We start from the raw sequence: 22,479 nt of genomic DNA on the forward strand, positions 1-22,479 counted from the left end.
TTCATGTGGCCAAGCAGGCATAACTGCATATGCAAAAAGCAGAATTGGATTTGCAGAAAGTCAGAGGAATGTTTTTCCTGTGGATGCACCAAGAGCAATTTGGAGGCAGTAAGGGATTTAGGCTGCTTTCTGCATTGCATTCCTGTGGAGAGCACAGATGTAGCTAACAAGACCATGTAACAAGCACAACCTCATACAGCTCTGGTCAATCTGTATATCTAAGTAGAGGAGAAGCTGTGATATAAGCCTTTGAGACATTTACACAGCGTCACTTTTGGGGGATGAATTAATGTTTCAAATGAATGGTTATTTTCATAAAACTGTAGATCTCTGCCCCTCTCTTAAATATTGCTTGAAAGTGGTTCACAAATTACTAGAAGAAAGGAAATGGGAACAGCTGTGAATACAGGCATGCACACATAACCGGGCTGAAAGACCCTGTTTCTATAGGAACAGACAGGATGAATGAAATGAGGAAGGTCATAAAGACAGAATGAATCAGCAGAGGGCAAATTTAGGGAAAAAAGAGGAAGAAGGCAATACAAAATCAGATATAAAGGAAACAGACAATATGACAGCAGAAAAAGAAAAGCTAGAATCAGGGCAAAGTGCACAAGAAGCAAAATTTTCAGTGAAAATACCGGGGGTCAGCAAAACCAGAGAGGGCTGTGAAGGACTGGAGGGAGAAACACAGTGTAATTGCTCAACCTGTCTTTTATTTTCTTTTTGAGAATGAAGAAGTTTTTCTGGGATGATGAAGACTTGAACACCACTTTCCCTTTCTCACACAACCCTCCTTCCAGCAGCTGCCTCTGTTTTGCAATGTGAGAACCAAGCTACTTTATATCGAAGCATACACAGGGGATGCATGTTCTCTGTACTGTAGCCCTATCGCCAGAAAATAGAAGCAGCAACACAAAGTCTCACCCTAGCAGTTCCTGGCATCAAATAGGTAGCTTGTAGTGCCTGTGCTGCTTGAATATACTGTTTATTTTTCCCATTAGGAGATTAAATCCAGCTTGAGATACGGAAAAAAATTTTCTACTTTTAAATTACGTAAACCATGTCTAATGTAGATACAGTTTGTATTTGTTATTTTTCTTACCAGCTTATTTTGTTACTGGCTTCAATGCTGTAGCCTCCCCATTTCAGACAACAATTTAATCTGTCTTATTACAACCTTGCTCAGTTTTGGACAAATAGAATTTTAATTTGAATGAAAACTGGTGTTTTCCTTCTATTTTCATTGCCTATTAGAACATCATCTTTTGTGTTAAATGGAGCTTAAATATAAGTTCTACATACAGCATGAGTAAACCCCAAGAACTTCAATTCCAGCAGAGGAAGGCAGATAAAGACACAGTACCTCGGGAATTATAAAGCACTTACTGGTTGAGGAAGGCGAAGAGGTATCTCATCACTATAAGGACCGACCTGGGCAAAGTGAGGAGGAGTTTGCGGATGTGAAGAGCCCTCTCATAGAGATTGTCTATTCCTGAAAAAAGAAGAAAGTATTTTAAGTTCCCTTTCATATAATGGTCTAAAATAGCATTCAGTCGGTTTACTCAATTTACTTCGACTCTTTACCATCACATGGACGTAGCCAGTATCTTCTCATTTTGGCCTATTAGAAAAACAAGATCTAAGTCCTTCTCTCTCTCATTAAAACCACAGTTTTAAAAGGAACATCTTTAAATATCAGAAGTCACAAATCTGCCTAAGTCAAATTCTGGCCACTGCTTAAGCTAGACAGCTCACAAAACCACAGTATCAGTACATAAATAACCTGAGGGAACCAAGGAGAGATGTTTGCCACCAGTTTCAAATACAGATTCCTTCTCTTTATTTGAACGCTCATATCAGATATAATATTCCAATCACCAAGCTTCTCTAATGAGTTTTCTTAATCAAATTTTCAGCTATAACTCTCTTAATGGCTAAGCAGGAGAAAGGCCTTATGTCTTACGGTGTGTAAGCAACAAACACAAAGACCAGATGTATTTTCCCAAATGACTTCATAGCAGTCCACAAAAATTCTTCTGAAGCAGGCAAAACAAGGTCAGCTTAATAAAAGCATCAGTTTCTAATGTCTTATAACAAGGATACATTATCCTCTACGTTGGTCAGAACGATGTGGCTGCAAGTGGGACAGTGATGGGATAAAAGCATAAATTGTTTTTCAAAATAAGTAATATCTCAATTTTTTACTCAGTGTGTTTTCTGTGTAAATGACACTGTCAGAAACAACCTAAAATTTCAGTAATGCTTTTTATGTCAGCCAGGAAAGAATGCTGCAATTAACCACATCTAGGGGAAATCTTAGCAGACTGCATAAGAAATACTGTCGAGTGGCACTGAGATGGCTATTAAAAAAACTGGAGATGAGAAACAGAAGCTGATTCCAATAGCTGAAAAGCCATTTGTACCCCAAAATGTGGTATTTAAGAGTACGCATTTAGAATAATTACATAAAAATGTGCTAACTGTAAACAGAGTTTTTGGTGTTTATTTGTGCTCTTTGCTATGGCTGTTTCTACCAATCAGTGTTTATTTGTAGATGCAAAATGTGTGTTGACTTATGTTTCTTAGAACAACTGGTGTCTAGTAATTAGTATTTTGGTACCCAGTACTAAGCATAAGCACAGCACATTGGCAGCGATGCTTCTGTTTACCACACAGAAGTGTTATAGTACATTAGGAAATGCCACCGTAGTAAACTGTGGGTGCGGGAAACCTGTTCCTACATCTGCACTTACAGGAGATTCCACTGTCTCAACACCACTAGTGCGCTGGGAAACAGAGGGATGGGATGAAACTCAGCTCCTTGAGAGTTTCTGCAGGAGAACAGCCCACCACTGCTTGCAAGAAGAAAGTCCATTTGGATTGTGGTATCTACTGCAGGAGCAGCAAAGCGGAACTCCCACAGGAGATAAAAGTCTATTCCCTAACAGAGCAGCTGAAGGCTGGAATGGTGTGTCCCTGATGAGATGCCACAGAGCTGGCAGGAAAAAGGACTGCTAACAAGTTGTATGATTTATAACCTAGTGAGTCACACTGAACACAAACTCTACCTGAAAATCAGTTCAGGCCACTACATTTTCTTAAGCTGAAATTCATGCATGAATCAAAAATAGTAATTTCTGGTCACTGGTTAAGGAGTCCATGGCAGGGAGATGCGAAGCCTGGGAGCTGCCTGCACAGCAAGGTTGTTGCACAGAGCAACGATTCTCCTCTCCTTTTTTGGTGCATACCACATCTTGCAGGTATCAATGCTATGTACCCTCACATCTGCACTGTAGTGCCACGCTGCTGTTCTGCAAAGCCCCCAGCCACTAGCTTTAGTGCCAGGCCTTTCTCCTCCTGCCTAAACTAAACCACACCCAGGCAAGAACCCTGCCTGCACCTGCAGTCCCCGTTCTTCTATACGAAAGCAGCTGCTGTTACAGCTAGGGCACCTTGTGGGTCTCCAGCTCAGCCGACCTTCCCCCTGACCAGCCTGTCTGTGACTCTCTGTACACAGAGCTGTAACTCTAGTCCAGGGGTCCTCAAACTTTTTAACCAGGGGGCCGGCGCGTGGATGCAGTGGCAGGCAGTCATCTGCGGCTGCTTGGTTCCCCCCCCAACCCCCGGCGGGGGGGTCTGTAAATACCAGGGGCTGGACTGAGGACCCTGGGGGGTCGTATCTGGCCTGTGGGCCGTAGTTTGAGGACCCCTGGTCTATGTGGGTTTGAGCCTGTGTGCATGTGCACAGGTGGATTTTCTGGAGTGGGGCTGAGGGAGGCACGTCCAAAGGTGCTTTTGTTACATCTTCCAGCACTCCCGCCTCAGCAGCACTGCCGTGCAGTGCTGTGGCACAGCTCCTCTCCAGCCCTTCTGCTGGATGTGGGAAGCTGGAGGGAAGTCGTGATGCAGCACCTGGACCTGCCTTCTGCATTACAGTCTTTCCTGGCCAATGCCTTGTGCTGCAGACCTGCCTCTTCCAGCCATTTCTGGAGACCAGCCCTGGACCACGTTCAGTCATTGCTGAACTCAAATCAGAGCCGAGAAATGCACTGGCTGGGCTCCCCGGTGGGTCCAGCAGCTCTTTCCAGCAGTTGTGCTGCCTATCTGGATGCAATAGCTCTGTTTAAACCAGTGAGCTAAACCAGGATGGGGCACACTCTTTAACACTGGCAGGCAGCTAACACAGTAGTTACTACACTCTCCGCTGTGCTTGTGGTTTGGGCCAACTACAACTCTTCCAAGCAGTTCCTAGACATGGTTCGCAGGGTGCATGAGCCAGGAACTGGTCCCACTAGGCAGCACGGACACAGCAGAGTAGGTACAGTGAGTGGCTGCATGGCCATGTGTTGAGCTATCTGTGCTGCCCTACTAGGAGCATGATCAGTACGAAGTATTAGCAGGTCACCTCTACAGTGAAGCAGTTACAAGCTATACATGCTGGAATGAGGTGTGTGTATTTCCAATACCTTCCTGGTAACCCAGTTCCAGCTTCCATGAAAGCCCCCCTTATTGAAAATCCAAACTACTGCCAAGTGGTAAATTCATGTGCTTTCCATGCTATTTCAAAAGGCTCGTTTTTCTTTCTCACAGCACTGATTTGGTTTAAAGGAGATAGGTAACAACGTCATGTATTTGTATGTTGCTTTTAAATGAGGGGCCAGATTTCATAGTTGCGTGTATGCTGTGTGTGAGTGTTTGGGCACATAAGGAAGGAAGAATGAAAACAGAGTGATCTTTCTGCACCCAGGCAAAAATAATTTGCAGCTCTGCAGCTTCGCATGCAGAGGGAAGAGAAAGCATTGCTTTGCCTCCACAGGCTCTGCTTTGCTGAAGAGCACCTCAGGGCAGAGCGGCCATCCAAGCTACGAGCTGCTGCTGTGAAGAACCACTGGCAGGCCCAACACTGCAGAAAGCTGGCTGTGTCTCCCCTCTCACAGCACTTCTGTCGTGGCCCTCTTTTCATTACTTTGATTTTCAAGAACTGTAATTAGCCCTACCTCAGTGCCTGGTGAGGTATTACCCATTTCTCAGCTAAGAAAACTGAAGTGCTGATATTACACGACTTGTCCTAATAATGCAATTAGCTGCCAAGCAGAAACAGAAATCAGGGGATTTGAAAACTGGTTCATTACTCTAATGATACAATAAGACTCACATTCCCAAACACACGCAACAGGACAAGCCTCTGGCAAGGCCAAGCACAATGAGAACTAACATGTTTTTTCTGACTGTGGAGTGAAGGAGGGAAGGGAGATGTGTGTGAAGGACACATGAATATCAACCACAAATCAAGACTACCATCAGGTAAACATCACAAATATAAATGGTTATTATTTTTTAGTTCCCAGTTCTCAGAGCAGAGCAAAACTTTTGGAGCTCCGGTCTGACACACCTGCCTTCCAGACCCGTCTCAGCCACCGAGGTCAAACCCCCAAGCAGAAGAGCTTTCTGCCAGCCAGACGTGAAGGAGTTTGGTGTGGGAACACTGTGCTTCTGTCAAAGTGGAGCTACAGTGCAGCCCAGAGCACAGGAGACATTTGTGGGGTGAAACAAGAGAAGGGGAAGAGGCCAGCTTCTGGGGCTTCATGACTATAGCACTCTGTGCAAGAGCTGGGCACCTATGTCCAAACCTATTAATGTATCTTTATCAGACAATAATGGAACAAAGCACCCTAATAATATAAGGACCTTGATTTTCTGTGTATCCATAAAATTATCTAGGCATCTAAGCATCAGAGGTACTTGGGATCTAAGAAGCCTCCACCAGCTGCTGCAGAAAACATTAAAAAGAGAGCTCAAAGGACTCTTCAGAGGTCATTTAAATCTACAAACTCACCCTTCAACTTCACCTTAATCACCTCTGAGAGACAGCTGTCCAACCTGTTTATAAAATCCTCCAAAGAGGCAGATCACAACCCTCACAAGAAAATCTGTTGAGGTACAAACTTGCATTGCTGTTGGAAAAGGATTATTTATTCATGTCCCACGTGGATGAGTGAATCCAGATGAGACTAATGTCATTGTGTAAATGAAAGAATTACTTATCAGCTAGCTGCCACTTTGTCAGCCATGAGCTAAGAAGCAGTTCTCAATAGCATGAGATAAGCATAAATGCTAAGTACTCAAGCCTTAAAAGGTGTGATCTTCAGCCTCCAAGAACCCTGGAACCTGTTCTGGAGAGGTGGTGTCACCTTTGCTTACTGCAGAGACACACAGAATCAATGAATGTCCACTTTTCCCTTCCACGAGAGATAACACATTTTAACCGCTTGGTCATTCACGATGAGTTTTTTGCAAAGGCAGACTCTAAAGTAAAACAGATCAAAAGTGAACCATCTGCCTCAGAAGATCAAAGGAAAGCTGAGAGGGGAGCAAACATGATTACTAACATAAGCCCCTAAATACAAATAAAACAAAACTAAATTATAAATAAAGACAGGGATGCAATCATCCTAAATAACATTAAGAAAATGTAAATTGATGTTTAATTAAGCAGTAATCCTGAAGTAGTGGAGCATGTAAAAGGCAATAAATATTCAAATATATAAATGCAGCGCTTTGGTGATGGAGAACAAGAGACTTTTGTAAGAGAGCAATTGCTGGTGGTTACAAAATATTTTGGGCCAACTGGACAGCTATGTGCCTTTATCACTCTGGTTCAGCTAAAAATGCTACAAAAGCACTGTACTTTCATTGGTCTTGGGTCTACTCATGGCCTCTCCTGCACTGGTGGTGAGACATGGTTATCCAACAAGAAGATTCAGCCTGGGAGCAGTCAGAGCTCAGAAACATGAGCGTTGTGTACGCTCTGCCACCCTGTGTTACCAGACAGCCCCCATGGGTCAGTAGTAACAAAAGGATTGCAAACATTTGGCAAAGGGAAGATATTACCAATCAGAACACGTGGAAGGAGAAAGCTGGTGTCAGCAGTGAATGAATTGTGCTACATCAACAGCCGGTGCTGTGCAAGGTAAGCATATTTCACAGGCAAGGGTAGCACAAAGGAGGAAGAAGCAAGCAAACAATGGTAATGTAAGACATCTCTCCTTTAGGACCACTGTTTTGAAGGATAAAATCCAGTGTGATAACTCTATGTGGGGGTCACTTGCTACTTCCACTTGGTGTGGTGGCTACTAGGAACAGAATGAATGCCTAACATGTATTTTACACACCTGCTGGATGTCACATGGGACTCAGTTACATTTGCAGATGTAATTTTTATGATCAGTTTGCAGCTGACAAGTAATCTTCATGAATATGTATTAGTGCTGAAGTTAACAATTTGTGCCTCTTTCCACTCTGGTAGATGAATCCAATCCAACTCAAAGATACGTATACATTAACTCAGCAATGCCACTTACAGCTCTTTCAGATCTATTTAAGAAGGCATTACAGGAGGACAAACACAACGGTCTCCACTGTCACTTAGGGAAGGAAGCTGTTGTCATTTTGTTGAAACTTTTTCAGGAAGAGTTGACAATTCAGAATATAGTTCTTTGCTTTTTAAGTAATGGGCAATAGTCTGAGAAAGCAATAAAATAATTTCCTTTCATAACATTTACGCCTTTAGGTAAATAGGCATTGCTGGCAGCAAGGGACTGAAATGAAAATCAGAAGGAAAAAAGATGTAAGTTTTCATCCAGCCTGGCATCTTAGTATATCAAATTTAGGGCAAGGGAGATGAAACCATGAAGAATTATAATGACCTGAGCAGAAGCTAAACAGTCTGGGTAGCTGAGATGTGTCTGCTGCTGCATTGCACAGCTATGTATGTAAATGTGAACTGTAATTCACATGTCTAAGAACTGACACAGGAGAAGAACTGCAGTCCCCCAGCAGTGAAGGTGAATTATGGCCAGCCCTAAGCACAGCTTCAGTATCTTCTGTCTTCACCTAACTTCTGTTACGAATATTTTGCTTGTTTCTACAAAGGGGCAGAAAAAAGAGTGCAGTGCAACATCCCCCCCCCCCCCCCCCCCCCCCCCCCCCCCCCCGCCTTATTTTACCCTCTGGATTGCCAGATGCTGCTGGGAGCAATAGTAGCCACTGCTTTTGCTGACAATGCAGAATTATGGCCCGTAATCAGATGGATTCTTTACGTTCTGTCCTATGAGAAGTCATAACTCAGCCCAAATTTTATCTAAAACAGTTCATAAACCCAAACAGAGTAACATTGTTCTCATGAGTGTAATTAATACAAATTGCCCTAAAAGTCACAGTCATTTTGCACTGTTTCGACTGTATTTACAAAAGGGAAAGCATTAAATCACAATGCTCTATTTCATTTGGAAATATATGCATAAATGCAAAAGAATTCCTCAGTGGCTGTACTGAGGAAAGGTTCATTTTGCAGCTGCAACCTCAATTATGCTTGACATCCATAACCAAGTACTTCAGTTTCAAGGGGTTTTTCACTGGCAACGTTACATTTCCATATAAAATGTGTGACATTCTGCCCTTTTACAGTTTTATGTGAACATTAACCTTATGAATTTGCTTTCTCACTCCCCCCCCTTTATAACAATTTCTGCCAATGATTAGGAAAACCACACTGACATTTATCTTGAAAAACTATTCAAAAACAACTTAATGTTTATTCCTTTCCTCACTGTTTATCAGACAGTGAATGCAATATGAATTAAGAGTATTTAAATCCTCACTGTTTATGAGACAGTGAATGCAATATGAATTAAGAATATTTAAACCCTCTTAATTAAAAATTGAAAGCTTTCTGGACTTTACATATCAATAGTGATCTAAAGAAGTTACAGTGCTCTCAGGCACTCAGGACACATGAGCAGAGAAAAAGAAATTAATGCAAACAGGTTCAAAGTCTGAATTGGGAGAAAAATCTTGCCTGCACTCTCTTCCTTTTTGCCAGACATACAAAGCACTAAGGTTAAAAGATAGCAATGGAATGGGTGTTTGAGACCAACAGTTTTTGATAGTATGTGCCAAGTAGGTGCTATTTAAACTAAACTGTGACAGGTAGTCTATTCTGAAACTCTTGTAGGTTTTTTGGTTTGTTTTTTTTGTTTGTTTGTTTGTTTGTTTTTTGTTTTGTTTTGTTTTTTTAAAAGCAGCATCTTATCCCTGGAAGTGGTAGACCACTTAACAAAGTACACAGACTAGGTACACAGCTGTGAAAACACTCCACCTCAGGCTTCTCAGATAATCAGAATATGCAGATGCACAGCTCTCTGTTCCTAGCATGCAGGTCTGGGGCTGGCTGTGGATGCAAGGCACAAGAGATGTTTCTTTCCCTCCTCATACAACATTCAAGCCCCCCACTGTGACAACACAAAGTCAACTCATCCCAATGTGCTCAAAGCAAAAACTGCTTTTCCAAAGGGTTTTTGTTCCAAAGTGAAAACCTGCTGTGTTCCAAACTTACTGCTCCTCCCTCTGCTGGAGGCAGGTATTGACATACCATTTCAGAGTGCCCCTCGTGATAACCTTGTGGAAACCAAACCAAACAACAAAATCATCCTACCCTAGCTTCCTCCAAAACCTGCCAGACAGATCTGCGACTCTTACAACACATTATCAGGAAGAAAATCCTCTGCTTTCTTCTGCAACAACAATAGCAGAAGTCAAACCTAGCAGAACTACTCAGTCGTTACACCTTGTTTTGACAAACTGTCATAGAGATGATAATCCAGACTTAAGACAGCCTCCAAAAACAGCCAGTCTAAACCAGGATCAGATGGCAACACCTCTTTCCCAATAATTGTCTCATTGTAAAATGTGGCATCGAAAGGCAGTAACTTTGTTCCAGGCTAGTCGTCGTTACCGATTTCAAATCTGCTGGATGGTACTATTATTCAACAGAAAGGCTGTCAACTCTTCTGCAAGAAAATAATCTGCTGCCTACCTTGAACATGCAATAGCTGGACATGCTCAAAGGAAACCAAGGCCTAACGCTAAGGATCTAGTATTCATTGCTGTTTTTCTTGAGGTTCTTTGTAACAAAAGACCATTTGGGGATACCTGAACTGGATCCCTCTCAGACAGTGATGCTCTGAGAGATTGGTGAATCTCTCCTGCCTCTGCAGGTGCCACGTACACATAGTACACATTGAACTTCCACCCCTCTGTCCAAATACTCCATCCTGTCTTCAGAAGCTTCAACGGTGAACTGAAACTCTTTGAAATTATCCAGGTTCCCCTTCCTGGAACACATTTAAAAAGTTGTTCTGTGCAAATATTTTTCCATCTCCTAGCACTCACCTGTACAATCTCTGTACGTTGAATACTCATTCTTGATATTTTACAATTCTATTTAAAGCTTTTCAACATAGCCATACCATCTCCACATGTAAGAACCGCCACTTATATTTTTCTTAATACTTAGTCAAAATAATAAAGTCATCAAGAGATCCAATGGGCAGAATCTGACAGCAGAAATTTTGAAAAGGAAATGTGGTACAAATGTTTAACGATGAAAGTGATTAATCATTTGAACAGCTTATCCAAGAATGTCGTAGATTTTCTGTCAACTGAAGCCATTAAATCAATAATTTTTTTCCAGCACAGACGCTTTAATTCATCCAGAAGTTATGGAAATCAGTGCAGGATTATTAGGTAAAGTTCCATCATGCCTGTCATGCAGAAAATCACTCAGTCAAAATGATCCGGTTTTAGATTTCAGTTTCTACGACTCACAGACATTTTCTGGGCTGTGGCACCGCAGTTAGCTAAAGCTGAACTCAGGTAGAACCAAGATCATGGTTCCTAAAGAGACAGCGTGCCCCTCAGCATCAGGGATCCGACTGTTAAACTGCAGTTTTGAGGTCCTTCAGGACTTCTCAGTACCACCGAGTCTGTAAATAGCAACAGCTGCAGAAAACCCCGCAAAAAATGAAACACAAGGTATTGCACACAGAGCTGGTCAAAGCAATCCATGTATTTGTAACCTCCAGACTGAATTACTGCAATCCTCCGTGTGCGGAAAGGAAACCACACATGTTGGGCTCCCCCAGCAAGCAGCAGAAAGGCCCATCTGATGGCCAGCCAAGGACACTGTGCACACATCGATCTGCGGTCCTGCCTGCTGGGCTGAGACCCCTTTGCCAAAATAACATGGTTTGGAGAGAGCCTGCCCTAATTAATATCCCAAAGGGCTGGCCCTCGTTACCTGTGAAACTGCCGCTTTCTCCATTTGGCTGAAGCAGGCAAGCTATAAAGGAAAGGTTGAAAGGAGGAAATTTTTCCGCAAAGCTAGCACCTCTGACCGCTTCTAATGGACCCACTGGGAACAGTAAGCCTACTGATGGTTGGCTCAGCCTCACCCCTCCTCAACATCTGCCGGGATCTGTGAACTGGGAGAGGTTTTGTGCATGCCAGAGCAATTCACTCATCCACTGTGAACTTCCTAAATTACTACAGCCTCTCTGTGTCCGGCTACCAACACCAGCAGTGCACAGACAGACCCAGGCACCACTCCTCCAACACATCCCATTACGACTTGTGTATTGGAAGGCAGACTGGGCTCTTCTGCAGACAACATCTAGCTGCTCCCCCCTGTTCTCGCATTGAGGGGTTTTCCTGCTGATTGGGTCGGGGTTTTTAACCCGAGCACAATAAAGGTCCGGAAACACACAAAGTTGAGCAGTTAGTTACTTATTCACCAGTGCTGACTCCAAGCTGCAGGGCATGAAAACCTTTGTGAAAAGTAACGTAGGCTGTTTGCATGGTCATGACTTCATCCCCTTCTGTCTGCCCCAGTGCACAGAGGAAAATAATAATGCATTTAAATTTAACTATCTCCTGTATACCAAAAGATATTCTTCCTGCCCTATTAAACAAAGAGTTGTACTGTACATTAATCCCACTGGAAAAAGGGAACAACCACAGCTGCGAGTATGACTAATAACTGACCTAGACTTTACAGATGGCAAACAAACTGTCTTAGAAAAATCTGTGAAGTTAGCGCTTTTTTCAGGCCGCTACTGTATATGTGAAAGTAAAATTTTATTGAGAAAGAAACAGAGATTTCTACTTACTGATACAAGAAATAAGATCATTAAATCTTTCCTTAGGAAAGACAGGATTTTCCAGCCCTCGGAAATAGAGCTTCAGTACTCCAGCAACTGAGTTAATGTCATGGTTACTTTGGTCATCTGCCAAAGGATTTTCACCTTGAAAAGTAAATAAAGCGAATGAAACACACACGCAGGAATATTTTTGCATGCAAAATTTTTATGAGTGGTTTTTTGGCGGTTTTGTTGTTGTTGTTGGGATTTTTTTTGTTTTTAGTGTGTGGGAGATGGCAATAGAAGCATTCAAGTAAGGTAATAAACACTGATTTAGAAATCCCAGGCTACGAGTAAACCAAAACTAGCATCCTAAATTAAGCTTCCTTTAAATTACATAACCTAGTGATCTTCTAGGTCCTGAACTTCCAACTAGGTATTTATGGATATGTTGTAATTTACAATTAGTAAAATGGAAAAGCCAAATTTTCTTAATTAAATAGGGTTTCTCAGACTATTCTTTGGGAGCTTACATAAAGAAAATTGAGTTAGATAACTCTTTGAATTGGAAACCTGTTTTCATTCTGAAAAATTAAACCATTCAGGAATATGTGCAACCATTTTGTGCAAACACTGTACAGGAACCCAAAAGCCTAACTGAAACCTCAGCCATGGCCATTTTAAAGACTTAATCTTTGTTTTAAAACAGTTCAAAATGTACGTACCTTCCAGAACAACACTACATAGGAGAAGCAGTTAACAATAAGGCGTATTTAAAAGCTGGAGAATAGGAGGATGTGGCTTCCTTTAGCTTGTAAAAACATTTGTTTCATATGACTTGTCAAAGATGAGATCAACTTTAACAAGATATATAACTAATCTTGGGGAGAAAAATACTGTGTGTATTTTTTCATGCTTTTAGTCACAAGACTTATTGCTCCAAGGGTTTTCTCATTAGCAGATGATATGCAAAAGATTTTTCTCGAAATAAAAGAACCAGCTTCTAAGACCCAAGAAAAGAGAATGTAAGATTTTAAAAAAATGTAACTAGTATTGTTTTAACACAATTAGGGGATTGCTGGATCCTGGCTCCCCTTGCAGAGCAAACCTAGGCTGAGTGTTGCAAGCTACTCATGTTTAAAAAGTTGTTTTCACTTCCTGGTATCTCTCCTGTAATTCCTTCTGCAGGGCTGCAGTTTACCTTCAGTAATGAAAACAGTGGTTGGAAATGGAATGGCTCTTTCACAGCCTGTACGCTCATTGATCATGATTCCACTTTGGCAGAAGGACCAGAAAGATGAGCACTTGTATTGCAGAAGATCAAGTAACAGGGTTCTCAAATTGTGTTAAGTAGTCTCTTGAATCTAATTAAAACCCACAACCTTTCCTTTCTGAGGATCTTTAAAATAAAATATAGACAAACTATTACTTGCAGTTTATCATTAACAAAAGACTAAAGTTTACAGTTGATTCAAGAGTCATATGTCTCATCTAAAAAATTAAAAACAACCTAAAGCTCTTAAGACATAACAGGAAAAGCATGTACACGTCATCACTACACTTCATCTTTAAGCATATGACGGTGCAAAGTTTTAAGTACAGTATACAAAGTGCACACACACTGCTTAAACAGCCAAGAAAGTAATTAGAATTTAAAAGATCTTTAAATATCAGTTAGTAAGGTGCTCAAATAAATGAAAATGCAATTACCTCTCTCAAATGAATTTTTAATATCATTGACTTCCACCTGGGAACCAGACACCCTAAAAATTCCCTGATGCTGAAGACCTGTAGCAAAGATGGGAGACAGTGGTGAGAAATGAATCTAGTTTTTAAAATACTTTTAATCTCTATTTTAAAAACAAAGCTGTGGTGATAAATGCATTATGCAAAAGATACACAAAAAGTCAGGCAATAGTGAAATGACATAGTATGTTTCAAAGCTTACCGTATAAATTGATAAATCTGATACAGCTTTCCACAATGAGAGGAATGACTTGTCCTGAATCCTGAAAAAACAAGAATGAACTGCAGATTGGAGAGAGGAAACCTCCCTACTCTGGACTGAATGTGAAAATACATTTTCTTGGTCAATTCAAATGGACATACAGTGCTGGCAAAAAAACACATAAGAAAATACCATTTTTAACAGAGTTCTCTTCCCATTTAGGGAGGGAGGGAAAGGAACAGGCGAAGAGAAAGGATTACAGTTCTTCATTAAAATAACTGATTTGGGAAATTCAGAGACTTCACTGTCTACCTCTGACACTGTATCTGGCTAACACTGTATGTGACATCAAAAGCTCATGCATGTGTTTTAGAATTTTGAAGCCAAATGAGTTAAAGCAGTGAATTTGCCTTCTAAAAAGTTTTATTATTAAGAATAAAAATTCATAATGAAGGTGATCACTCTGCATCCATTTAACTTACCTTTCTTTTCCTGGTGGAGAAAATGCCACACGGAACTAATTACACAGGATTACACAGGACCTAATTCCTTGAGGTACTTCCCCCCCACCCGGTAAAAAACGTTGATCACAAACAGAGCCACCACATGACACTGCATGGGGTACCAGGTGCCTCCCTCCACACCTGAGAGCGCTCCCATGTGCTGTGCTGATCTGTGTGGCATAGGGCAGATGATGGCCTGGCACATTGCTTCAGACTGCTCTAACTAGCTGGTAGTATGCTGGTGGTAAACCTCAGCCACTCTGAGCTGAGCGTGTGGTTCAGCTGCCTCTTCTGTAGGCACAGAGGTCCCGGGAAAAGCACGTCACAGCCTACACCTCCCTGCCTGCAACTGGCAGAGCTCAGGAATCAAAGCTCCCAGCTTCTGCCATGATACAGCAGCACGTCTACAGCTACATCTTCAGTTAAGTAGAAGTGTTTTAATAAAAGAGAAAAAATGCTTGTGATGGGAGGGGAGAAGATGACTATACACTAGTTTTCAGTGAGTTGTCTTTTACTTTTGGAAAATCAGCATTTTAGAAGAACTATCACAGTCCTTTGTGTGTTTTGGCACTTTAAAAAATTTGTTTTAACACAAGCACATTAATGACTACAAGTCATCAAATATCTATTAAAGAAAAATCACATGATTAAAAATTATTTAGAAAAGTTGGTGCTTATGCTGGAAAAATTACTGTTTCATAAATAATAGGTACCTCTGAAATTCTTGTCTTGGAAGCTATAATTTTTCTTTCAAAATGAATTTCAGTTATGTAAGAGCTCAGAGAATTGACTAATTCATTTGGAAGTTTAATATAAAACCAGTCTGTATTACAAAACCATGAATTCAAAAGCACCCTGTAACTAAGAATAGACATTTCCTCTTACAAACTAGTACTTCATTGTCATGCTAAATTACACTAATGGGAAATTTATGAATTAAGCCCAAGTAGAAGAACAGCTAACTACTAAAAAAAGTTTGAAAAATAACACACAGTAAAGCAATGAAACAATGTACTTCCTGAGATAACCTAAGTCCTGATCTTCCGTGTACTCCATGTTGTTTTAGTGGGGCTTACAAAAGACTGTACCACTAACTATGCTGTTTAAATTGTAGCTTGTTTGTCTTTTAATTTAAAACCTAGCAAAGACTGGCTAGCCAAGAGCCAGTAATGTCTGGATGAGCATTTTCTGTTTGAGTTGTATTGTGATTCAGTAGCAGCTGAATAAAACCACCCCCATGGAACAGGTCAGTTGCTAAACCCAGGAATACTTCCATCTTCACCAACACTGAGCAGCCTGGCTCTCCAAAAAAGCAGAGTATTAGAAAACATGCACAACATGCACCCGTATCTCCTGTTAGTACACTGGTTCATGCAAAGAATGTAAAGCCTTGGGAAAGATAGCGTTTGCAGTAAGAAATTAAAACAAAAATATATTACTTTCATACCTGGTTTTGGAGAATCTTTTCACAACCGCGCACAACTTTGTAGTTAATCAATTCCTTGAAATAATCTAAACAGCTTTGTGTTTTGGATCTGGTGACAGGAAAGTAATTTGAAGTAACAATCTGTGTTGGTGAAATGTCAAGAACAGTGACCCTACTGCTGCTGTGAATTTAATCTGATGTGTGTAGTCAGTGAATGTATGTTTGGGACTAATTCTAATTTCTTATGATGCAAAAACGTAACAAAAACCAATTTGGTGCAATACTGTATTTCACTAGCGCTAATCCTTTTCTGACTGTCAAAATGACTCACCCCTATCAGGAATGACTCGGTCTTCGGGCAGGGATGCTTTCCTAGGTGAGCTCCCACAACAGCAAACCTGCCATAAGGCTACCAGCTTTCTTTTCCTCTTTCCTTTTGAAAGGCTAATCATGTAGGATTCTCCACTTGCAAGTAAGCCCTGTCACCCACACTGCCATGCAACATAACCCTGTTCTCTGTGAGAGAAAATGATGGGGTACCATTTCTCCTGATTTGCTTGTGCTTCTCTAATCCAGGGGCTTTTTGTTGTGGGAGTTTCTGCTTCTTTGCTTACTTTCATCCTTGAGCAAGAAACTGTCCATGATATTAATTTCTTACATCACGTGATGATTTCCTGAAAGTCTTTACACCTCGCAGCACCATCTGCATAATAATAATAATAGTTTTTGCTATAGTTGTACTGAGGGTGGCTGAAAGCTTGATTCAAAGACAGCTAAACTGATATGATGCCACTAAGTACAGCATTTGTTCTGCAAAAAATTTGTCACTAGCTATGCTGCACAGGAAGAAGAAAAACAAATGCCTGTAACATTCAAACCCAATGCACAGACCTTGCAGTCAAGAATTTAATTCACTGTGTTTATAAATGCACTGTTACATATTTTTTGAAGATTTCTTTCCCTTAGCTCTGTCAGCTGGTGTCCAGAGGTGCCAATTGATTGTGATGGGCAGGTGTTTGTTAATGAATAAGGAAATATCCATCATTTAAGACTACAATCACTCCAGAGTTGTGCTCTGGTTCAGTTTTGCCTACTGTACTCGTACACTCATTTCTTAATGCAAACTTCTCCCTCCAGCTCCGTGGAAGAACTAATTTTGAGCCAGGCGTGAATGCAACCCGAGAGCGAGGTGGAGATGGTTCTCTTGTCACCAGAACTATACCTGATGTCTTGTGTGAGAGTTCCTTCGGCCTCGGCTAGAAGCATTATTAGGAATAAAAGTATAAGAAAGAAGAAGATAGTAAATACAGCAAAGATACAAGATCCAGAATAGTGGTGATCACAATTTCACACAATATAATACATTCCTAAAGTCATAGGCAATCAAAAGCTGGATATCAAACCCAGGGCAATACTGCCTCCACAGACTTTGAATACTGAATGTAATGAAGATGGCAAGCAGGAAATTCTGCGGAGTCGTGGGATGCACCACTACATCCTATCTTCTACACAATGCTAAGTTTCCTAATAAAGCCAGGCTGCAAATACTATCCCTACTTGATTAACAAAATCGTAGGGAGGCTAATGTGAGAAATTCCTCTTTCCCTCTGACTTCAGGAAGTATTATATTGATCAACCGGGAAATAAAAGAGCCCCAGGACAGACTTAAACATAATGATCTGCCTCAGCTCACGTGAGGTGGTGACCATTATAGTAAGAAGTGTTAGGATCAGCCACTGGTGTGGCTGGTGCCAGTACCTTGATGAATGACTCCAAATCACCATTAAACAACTTAGCACTATACTGTGATCGGGGTCTGGGCTTCCTGTGTTTCTGGGGCTTAGGGGGAAGATTTGGAGGCCTAAGGGAAGGGAATATGATTACTGAGCAAGGTAGAATTAAGTGACACAATAAAACGAAATGTCTGTAAGCTCATGGCAAAACAACAGAACATTATAAAGGGAGAAATTAACACAGTACTTATCAAATAAAGACTTCCCATCAAATTTAAGTGTAACAGTGATTAAAGAGTAGAGAACTCCCCCATGAAAAATGCATTACTTATGGATAAATAATGACATTCTTTATGAATCACTGCTTTGCAGTTTTACCATATACATTTATTCCAAACACTGCACAATCGGAATGGCCTTTTTTGTGGCGGTCATGCATGAAATGTGCAGCAACCACTGGAATTCATCCTGCCAGCCATGGCAGAACACAGGCCACTCCAAGCACCTCTTATCAAGCAGAAAAGTTGCTTCATACTGGAGAAACTTCAAATGCAAATTAAAGCTGCTCAGCACACTCCTAAGATACTTCAAAACCAAACCATCTGCATTTTCAACTAGAGCCAGGAAGGCTAAACAGCTTTAGCCTTCTACATCCAACCATCAAGATCTTCACCCATGAAAAGAAACATATTGCAAATTAGCTAAAGGAATTAAAAGAATACCATCAACTTGAAACAAATAAACATAAGCAGCATAACCAAAAAAAAAAAGGAAGAACACACAAAACTGGTCTGCAAAATGTTTACCTAGTGTGTTACACATGTGATAGTGACAAATGAAAGAAATTAAAGGGAATAAATATTGTTCTCTAGGTCAGAATTTATTTTGCGCATGTCATGCCAACAGCTACATGCCAACAGCTTCCCTAGTTCCACTGCACCAGGAGTCCAATCTTTCCATAGGTTTTTCAGGAATTAGCAAAAAATCAAATGTTTCTGGGGAAACAGTGAGAACAGTAACACATAGAGTATTTAATGTTGGGACTTTGGCCTGTTTGGGTACTATCCGGTATTTGCAAACTCATCTTTAAAGATATCCTCTTCCCTTCTGCAATTTAACTTTGACCTTGAAGTACATCTCTGTTTGCATGTCTCAGAGTCTGGAAACTTAACTGAACCTTGGGGCAACAGGCAGGTCCCAGCTGCAGTGGGGGAACTCGTGCTGAGGAATGGGTGGGCAGGCCTTACTCGCTCAGTTTCTCTCTGTAAACGACCAGCTGTGAGAATATAGGAGGTAAAATGGTTTGAAGCTGCTCCCTCACTTTACTAAGGTAAAATCACTGCCTAAATCCATCGTCTTCTTTCAGCTGCTTACACAGCAGGGAATTTAGGATGATGTGAGCCTGAGGAGTCACCTGCTTTGGAGTCAAGAATGTTTTTCTGATTGGACATAAGCTTGCTGACTTTCACGCATTCCTGGTAGCATCTGGGGGCAGAGTTAAAGGCACAGGTCTCAGAGTTAATGTCAGCAATTGGAAAGAACGCTCTGATTTGTTACTGCTTTTCAACTGGGGTCATGTAAGGAAAGATGGTAAGTTCAGCTCTACAGAGCTAAAATGGACCATGGACTGGTGGGAGAATGGCTGGCTTGAAGTCTGTAGAGTTGTCCCCAGGAATATGGGGGCCAGGCACAAGAAATTATACAAAATCGAGTGGTCCGGCAAAGGCAGAGCCAGATCCAAACTTCTTAGCTGGAGCACAGGACTTTTTTTTTTTTTTTTTTTTTTTTAAGTCAAAGTTGAGGGGTGGTGGCAAAGCCATTCATGACCAGGAAGCAAAAAGGAGAAAGAGGAGGCACTGAGCAAGGATGTACTGCATGGAAAGGGAAGAGCAGAGTGGGACTAGGAAAGCTGGGCTGAATGTTCCTGCTGTCATCAGGACCAGAGGGGTGGTGTCTGTCGCAGTGATACACACAAGTGGCAGCTGCAAATCCAAACAGTTGCCATTGCCGGCCCAGGGCCTGATACCCTGGGGGCTTCAGCATCCGTGTTTATGTTGGGAGGCAGCACTGCAGATGTACAGGCATTACACAACTGAAAAAGTATGTGCTGCACAAAGCAGGGAGATCTACTCCTGTATCCCTTTTCTTCTGTGAATATAGAGACCTATTCATGTATCAAACACAGGGATGTTGGGGGAGGCAGGTATTCCTGTCCAGAGCTAGGTTATCAAAGATGCAGCCTATCCCCTAAATTCATGTCTGTATCAGAGTCTTCTGAACTGTGTATATTGACCAAATGAATTACAAACCGTGAGAAGCAAAGCGCCCTGCAACTTTCAAATTTCCTGTGTGACTCAAAATATTTTTAAAGGCCTCCCATCTAGTCCCACCTTTGACAATGGCCCAAGCAGCTCACAATTGAGGAAAATGAATATTCTGGTCCTTTACCCTTCAGCATGCAGAAGCAGAAATGCTGAATGTTAAAGCACACAGGGCCTGGACACAATTTATGTAACAACAGCAACAACAACAATGTTATATACCCTTATGGACTTATTCTAAAATTTCTAATTCCTATGATTTTATTACATTTGCAACTAAATCAAGTCAAATAAAAATATCTTACCTTGTTGTCATGTATTCAGCCCTGTGACCTAGAAAAGTTCAATAAACAGGAAACAATCATTTGTAGGTTTTAGGCAGATTTTTTTTGTATCTAAACTATGCTTGGCAAATTACCGTTAACCCTAACTTTCACATTACCAGCAAAAGATAGACAACTATACAACAAACAGGGTAGTTCAGTTACCTACCATCTCCACAGATACGTGTAAAATATAAACACAACCCATGTTATGGAACAACTTTTAAGAGGCCTGCCCATAGACTAGAGAGTCACTTGATACTGTAAATAATTTGAAGGAAAACTCCAAACAATGTCTACTGTTTGTGCTTATGTGTTTTAATGGCTAAATCAGTATGGAAATAAGAGCTGCACCACGATTAGATTACATCTCCCCTCGTGCATAAACCTGTACAGTGCTGAAAATCCAGAGCTCTAGCCATCAATGGCTTGCTATTACAAGACTCCTTCCGCTCTTTTGTCTGTGTATTGCAGGGAAAAAATACAACACTACCACTGGGAAACACCACATAGAACTGTGAAGAATTGTGAGGAAGCAAATACCATATTCCAGAAAGGTTCCTGGATAACCTTTGCAGAACAGCAGACCAGTAAGACAGGCATGTGCACTGTGTCAATTCATGATAATGAAAAGTAAAATAATGAAACAGTATGAAGGTCATGGTATGATAAGTTCCAACCAGCCCAGTTTTCCCAAAGGGAGATTGTACCCTATTAATTTATTAGAATTCTTTGAACATGTCAGTAAAATACTGGATAAAGGAGAATCGGTTGAATTAATTGACTTAGATTTTCAAAGGCCCCTGGTAAGTTTCTTCACAAGAGGCGACTAAAGCAACTAAACAGCCATGAACTGAGTGGCAAAATATTCTCATTGATCAAAAGCTAGTGAAGAAAAGGGAAACCAAGTGGAATTAAACGATCTTTTTCATCATGACAAAGTATAACACTCATTTACTCAAGCCTTCCCGTTAGGACCATTTACGTAATACATAATACATTTATTAATGTCTTGGGGAGATCAGAGCAGCTAAGGAGGCAGAATATTGTGCAGATGACTGAAATACTTTTGCATCAGAGTTCTGAAAAAACCATGAAGCCCTTCAGAGGGGTTTAACCACATTAACGAACAAGACACACAACAGAAAATGAAATTCAGTATCAACAGGTTCAAGAAAGATATTAGGGAAGAAAGAGCTAAACGCCTATGCAGCTAACAGAACTATAGGTAATTATACTGACTTTGAAAATCAGTCTGAACGTCACTCAGGCTAGGTCTAAGCATACCGCTCACTTCAAAAGTGATACCAAAAAAAGTCAGACTGCAGAAAGAACGAAAAACAGTGATTTGCAAAACATAACATTATGTGGCAATGTCCAGGTGCACCTGAAATACTGCACAGTACTGAAAACCCTAATCTGAAAATATATGTTGCGGGAGCAGAAGAGCGGGGATCTGCAGAAGATGGCACAAAGAATAAGCTCTGGGAAAAAACTCTGGCATTAATAAGACACGTGAAGATTGTTGGCATCAATTTCAAAGAGAGGTGAAAAAGAGGCATGAAAGAAGAGTACGTAAAATAACCTATGACAGAAGAAGAGTAAGCCAGGGACTTCTCCCTACTCATGTAGCCAAGGGAAGTTCATTGAGACTAAGAATCCCAATAATAAATGTTAGTAAAACAATAGATGTCACAAATCCTGAGTCTGGGGGATTTTAAACACATCTTTGATATTTAACCCATTAGAGCAAAAACTATCTGGGACACAGGGGCAATTTAATTTATAACTGCTTATTGTCTTTCTTGCATTTCCCTCGGCTTTGCTCATTTGTTTGTTCAATAGATGAGCCTTGGGTCAGATTTAATATAAGTATCAGTGTGCTTCCTATGCTTTGTAACAATTTCATTTAGTATTTCTCATTTACTTTTCCAGATTTGTAGGTGCAGACTCAGCGCAAAGCACCTCATCTCTCTCCCTTGTGCAGATCATGAATATGTATCTTCTATGTCCATAAACAGCAAAAGACTGTAGTAGGCAGGTGATGAGCTGGAACAGAAGCCAAATGCTGTCAATGTTGTGGACACCAGATGGTAATCTGGATTTACTCAGCCTACGCCCTTACACTGTACAGGTTTGAATAAAAGCAAGCAAGGATGCCAAGGGAAAACCTGCAGTTCAGACAACCCTCTCCCCCCTCCCTAATTCTTCCCTGCATTACTTAAATACAGTGCCCCATGTTACTTG

General features: G+C 41.0%; 1 protein-coding gene across 2 annotated transcripts in view; it reads right to left on the bottom strand.

Annotated features, from left to right (window-relative positions):
* Positions 1-22,479, bottom strand: part of SRGAP1 (SLIT-ROBO Rho GTPase activating protein 1) — a 150,424-nt gene that overhangs the window by 17,056 nt on the left and 110,889 nt on the right. Inside the window, exons 11-16 of one of the 2 annotated variants that reach the window (XM_037388666.1) lie at positions 20,215-20,242; positions 17,078-17,111; positions 13,927-13,987; positions 13,689-13,766; positions 12,009-12,143; positions 1,390-1,495 (exon numbers count right to left, since the gene is read on the bottom strand). In XM_037388666.1, coding sequence (XP_037244563.1) covers positions 1,390-1,495; positions 12,009-12,143; positions 13,689-13,766; positions 13,927-13,987; positions 17,078-17,111; positions 20,215-20,242 — 442 coding nt within the window. Of the gene's footprint in view, positions 1-1,389; positions 1,496-12,008; positions 12,144-13,688; positions 13,767-13,926; positions 13,988-17,077; positions 17,112-17,613; positions 17,717-20,214; positions 20,243-22,479 lie in introns of both variants that reach the window. The other variant, XM_037388665.1, reaches the window with a different exon arrangement.

The sequence above is a fragment of the Falco rusticolus genome, chromosome 5, assembly GCF_015220075.1.
Source record: "Falco rusticolus isolate bFalRus1 chromosome 5, bFalRus1.pri, whole genome shotgun sequence".
In the NCBI taxonomy this organism is placed as follows: domain Eukaryota; kingdom Metazoa; phylum Chordata; class Aves; order Falconiformes; family Falconidae; genus Falco; species Falco rusticolus.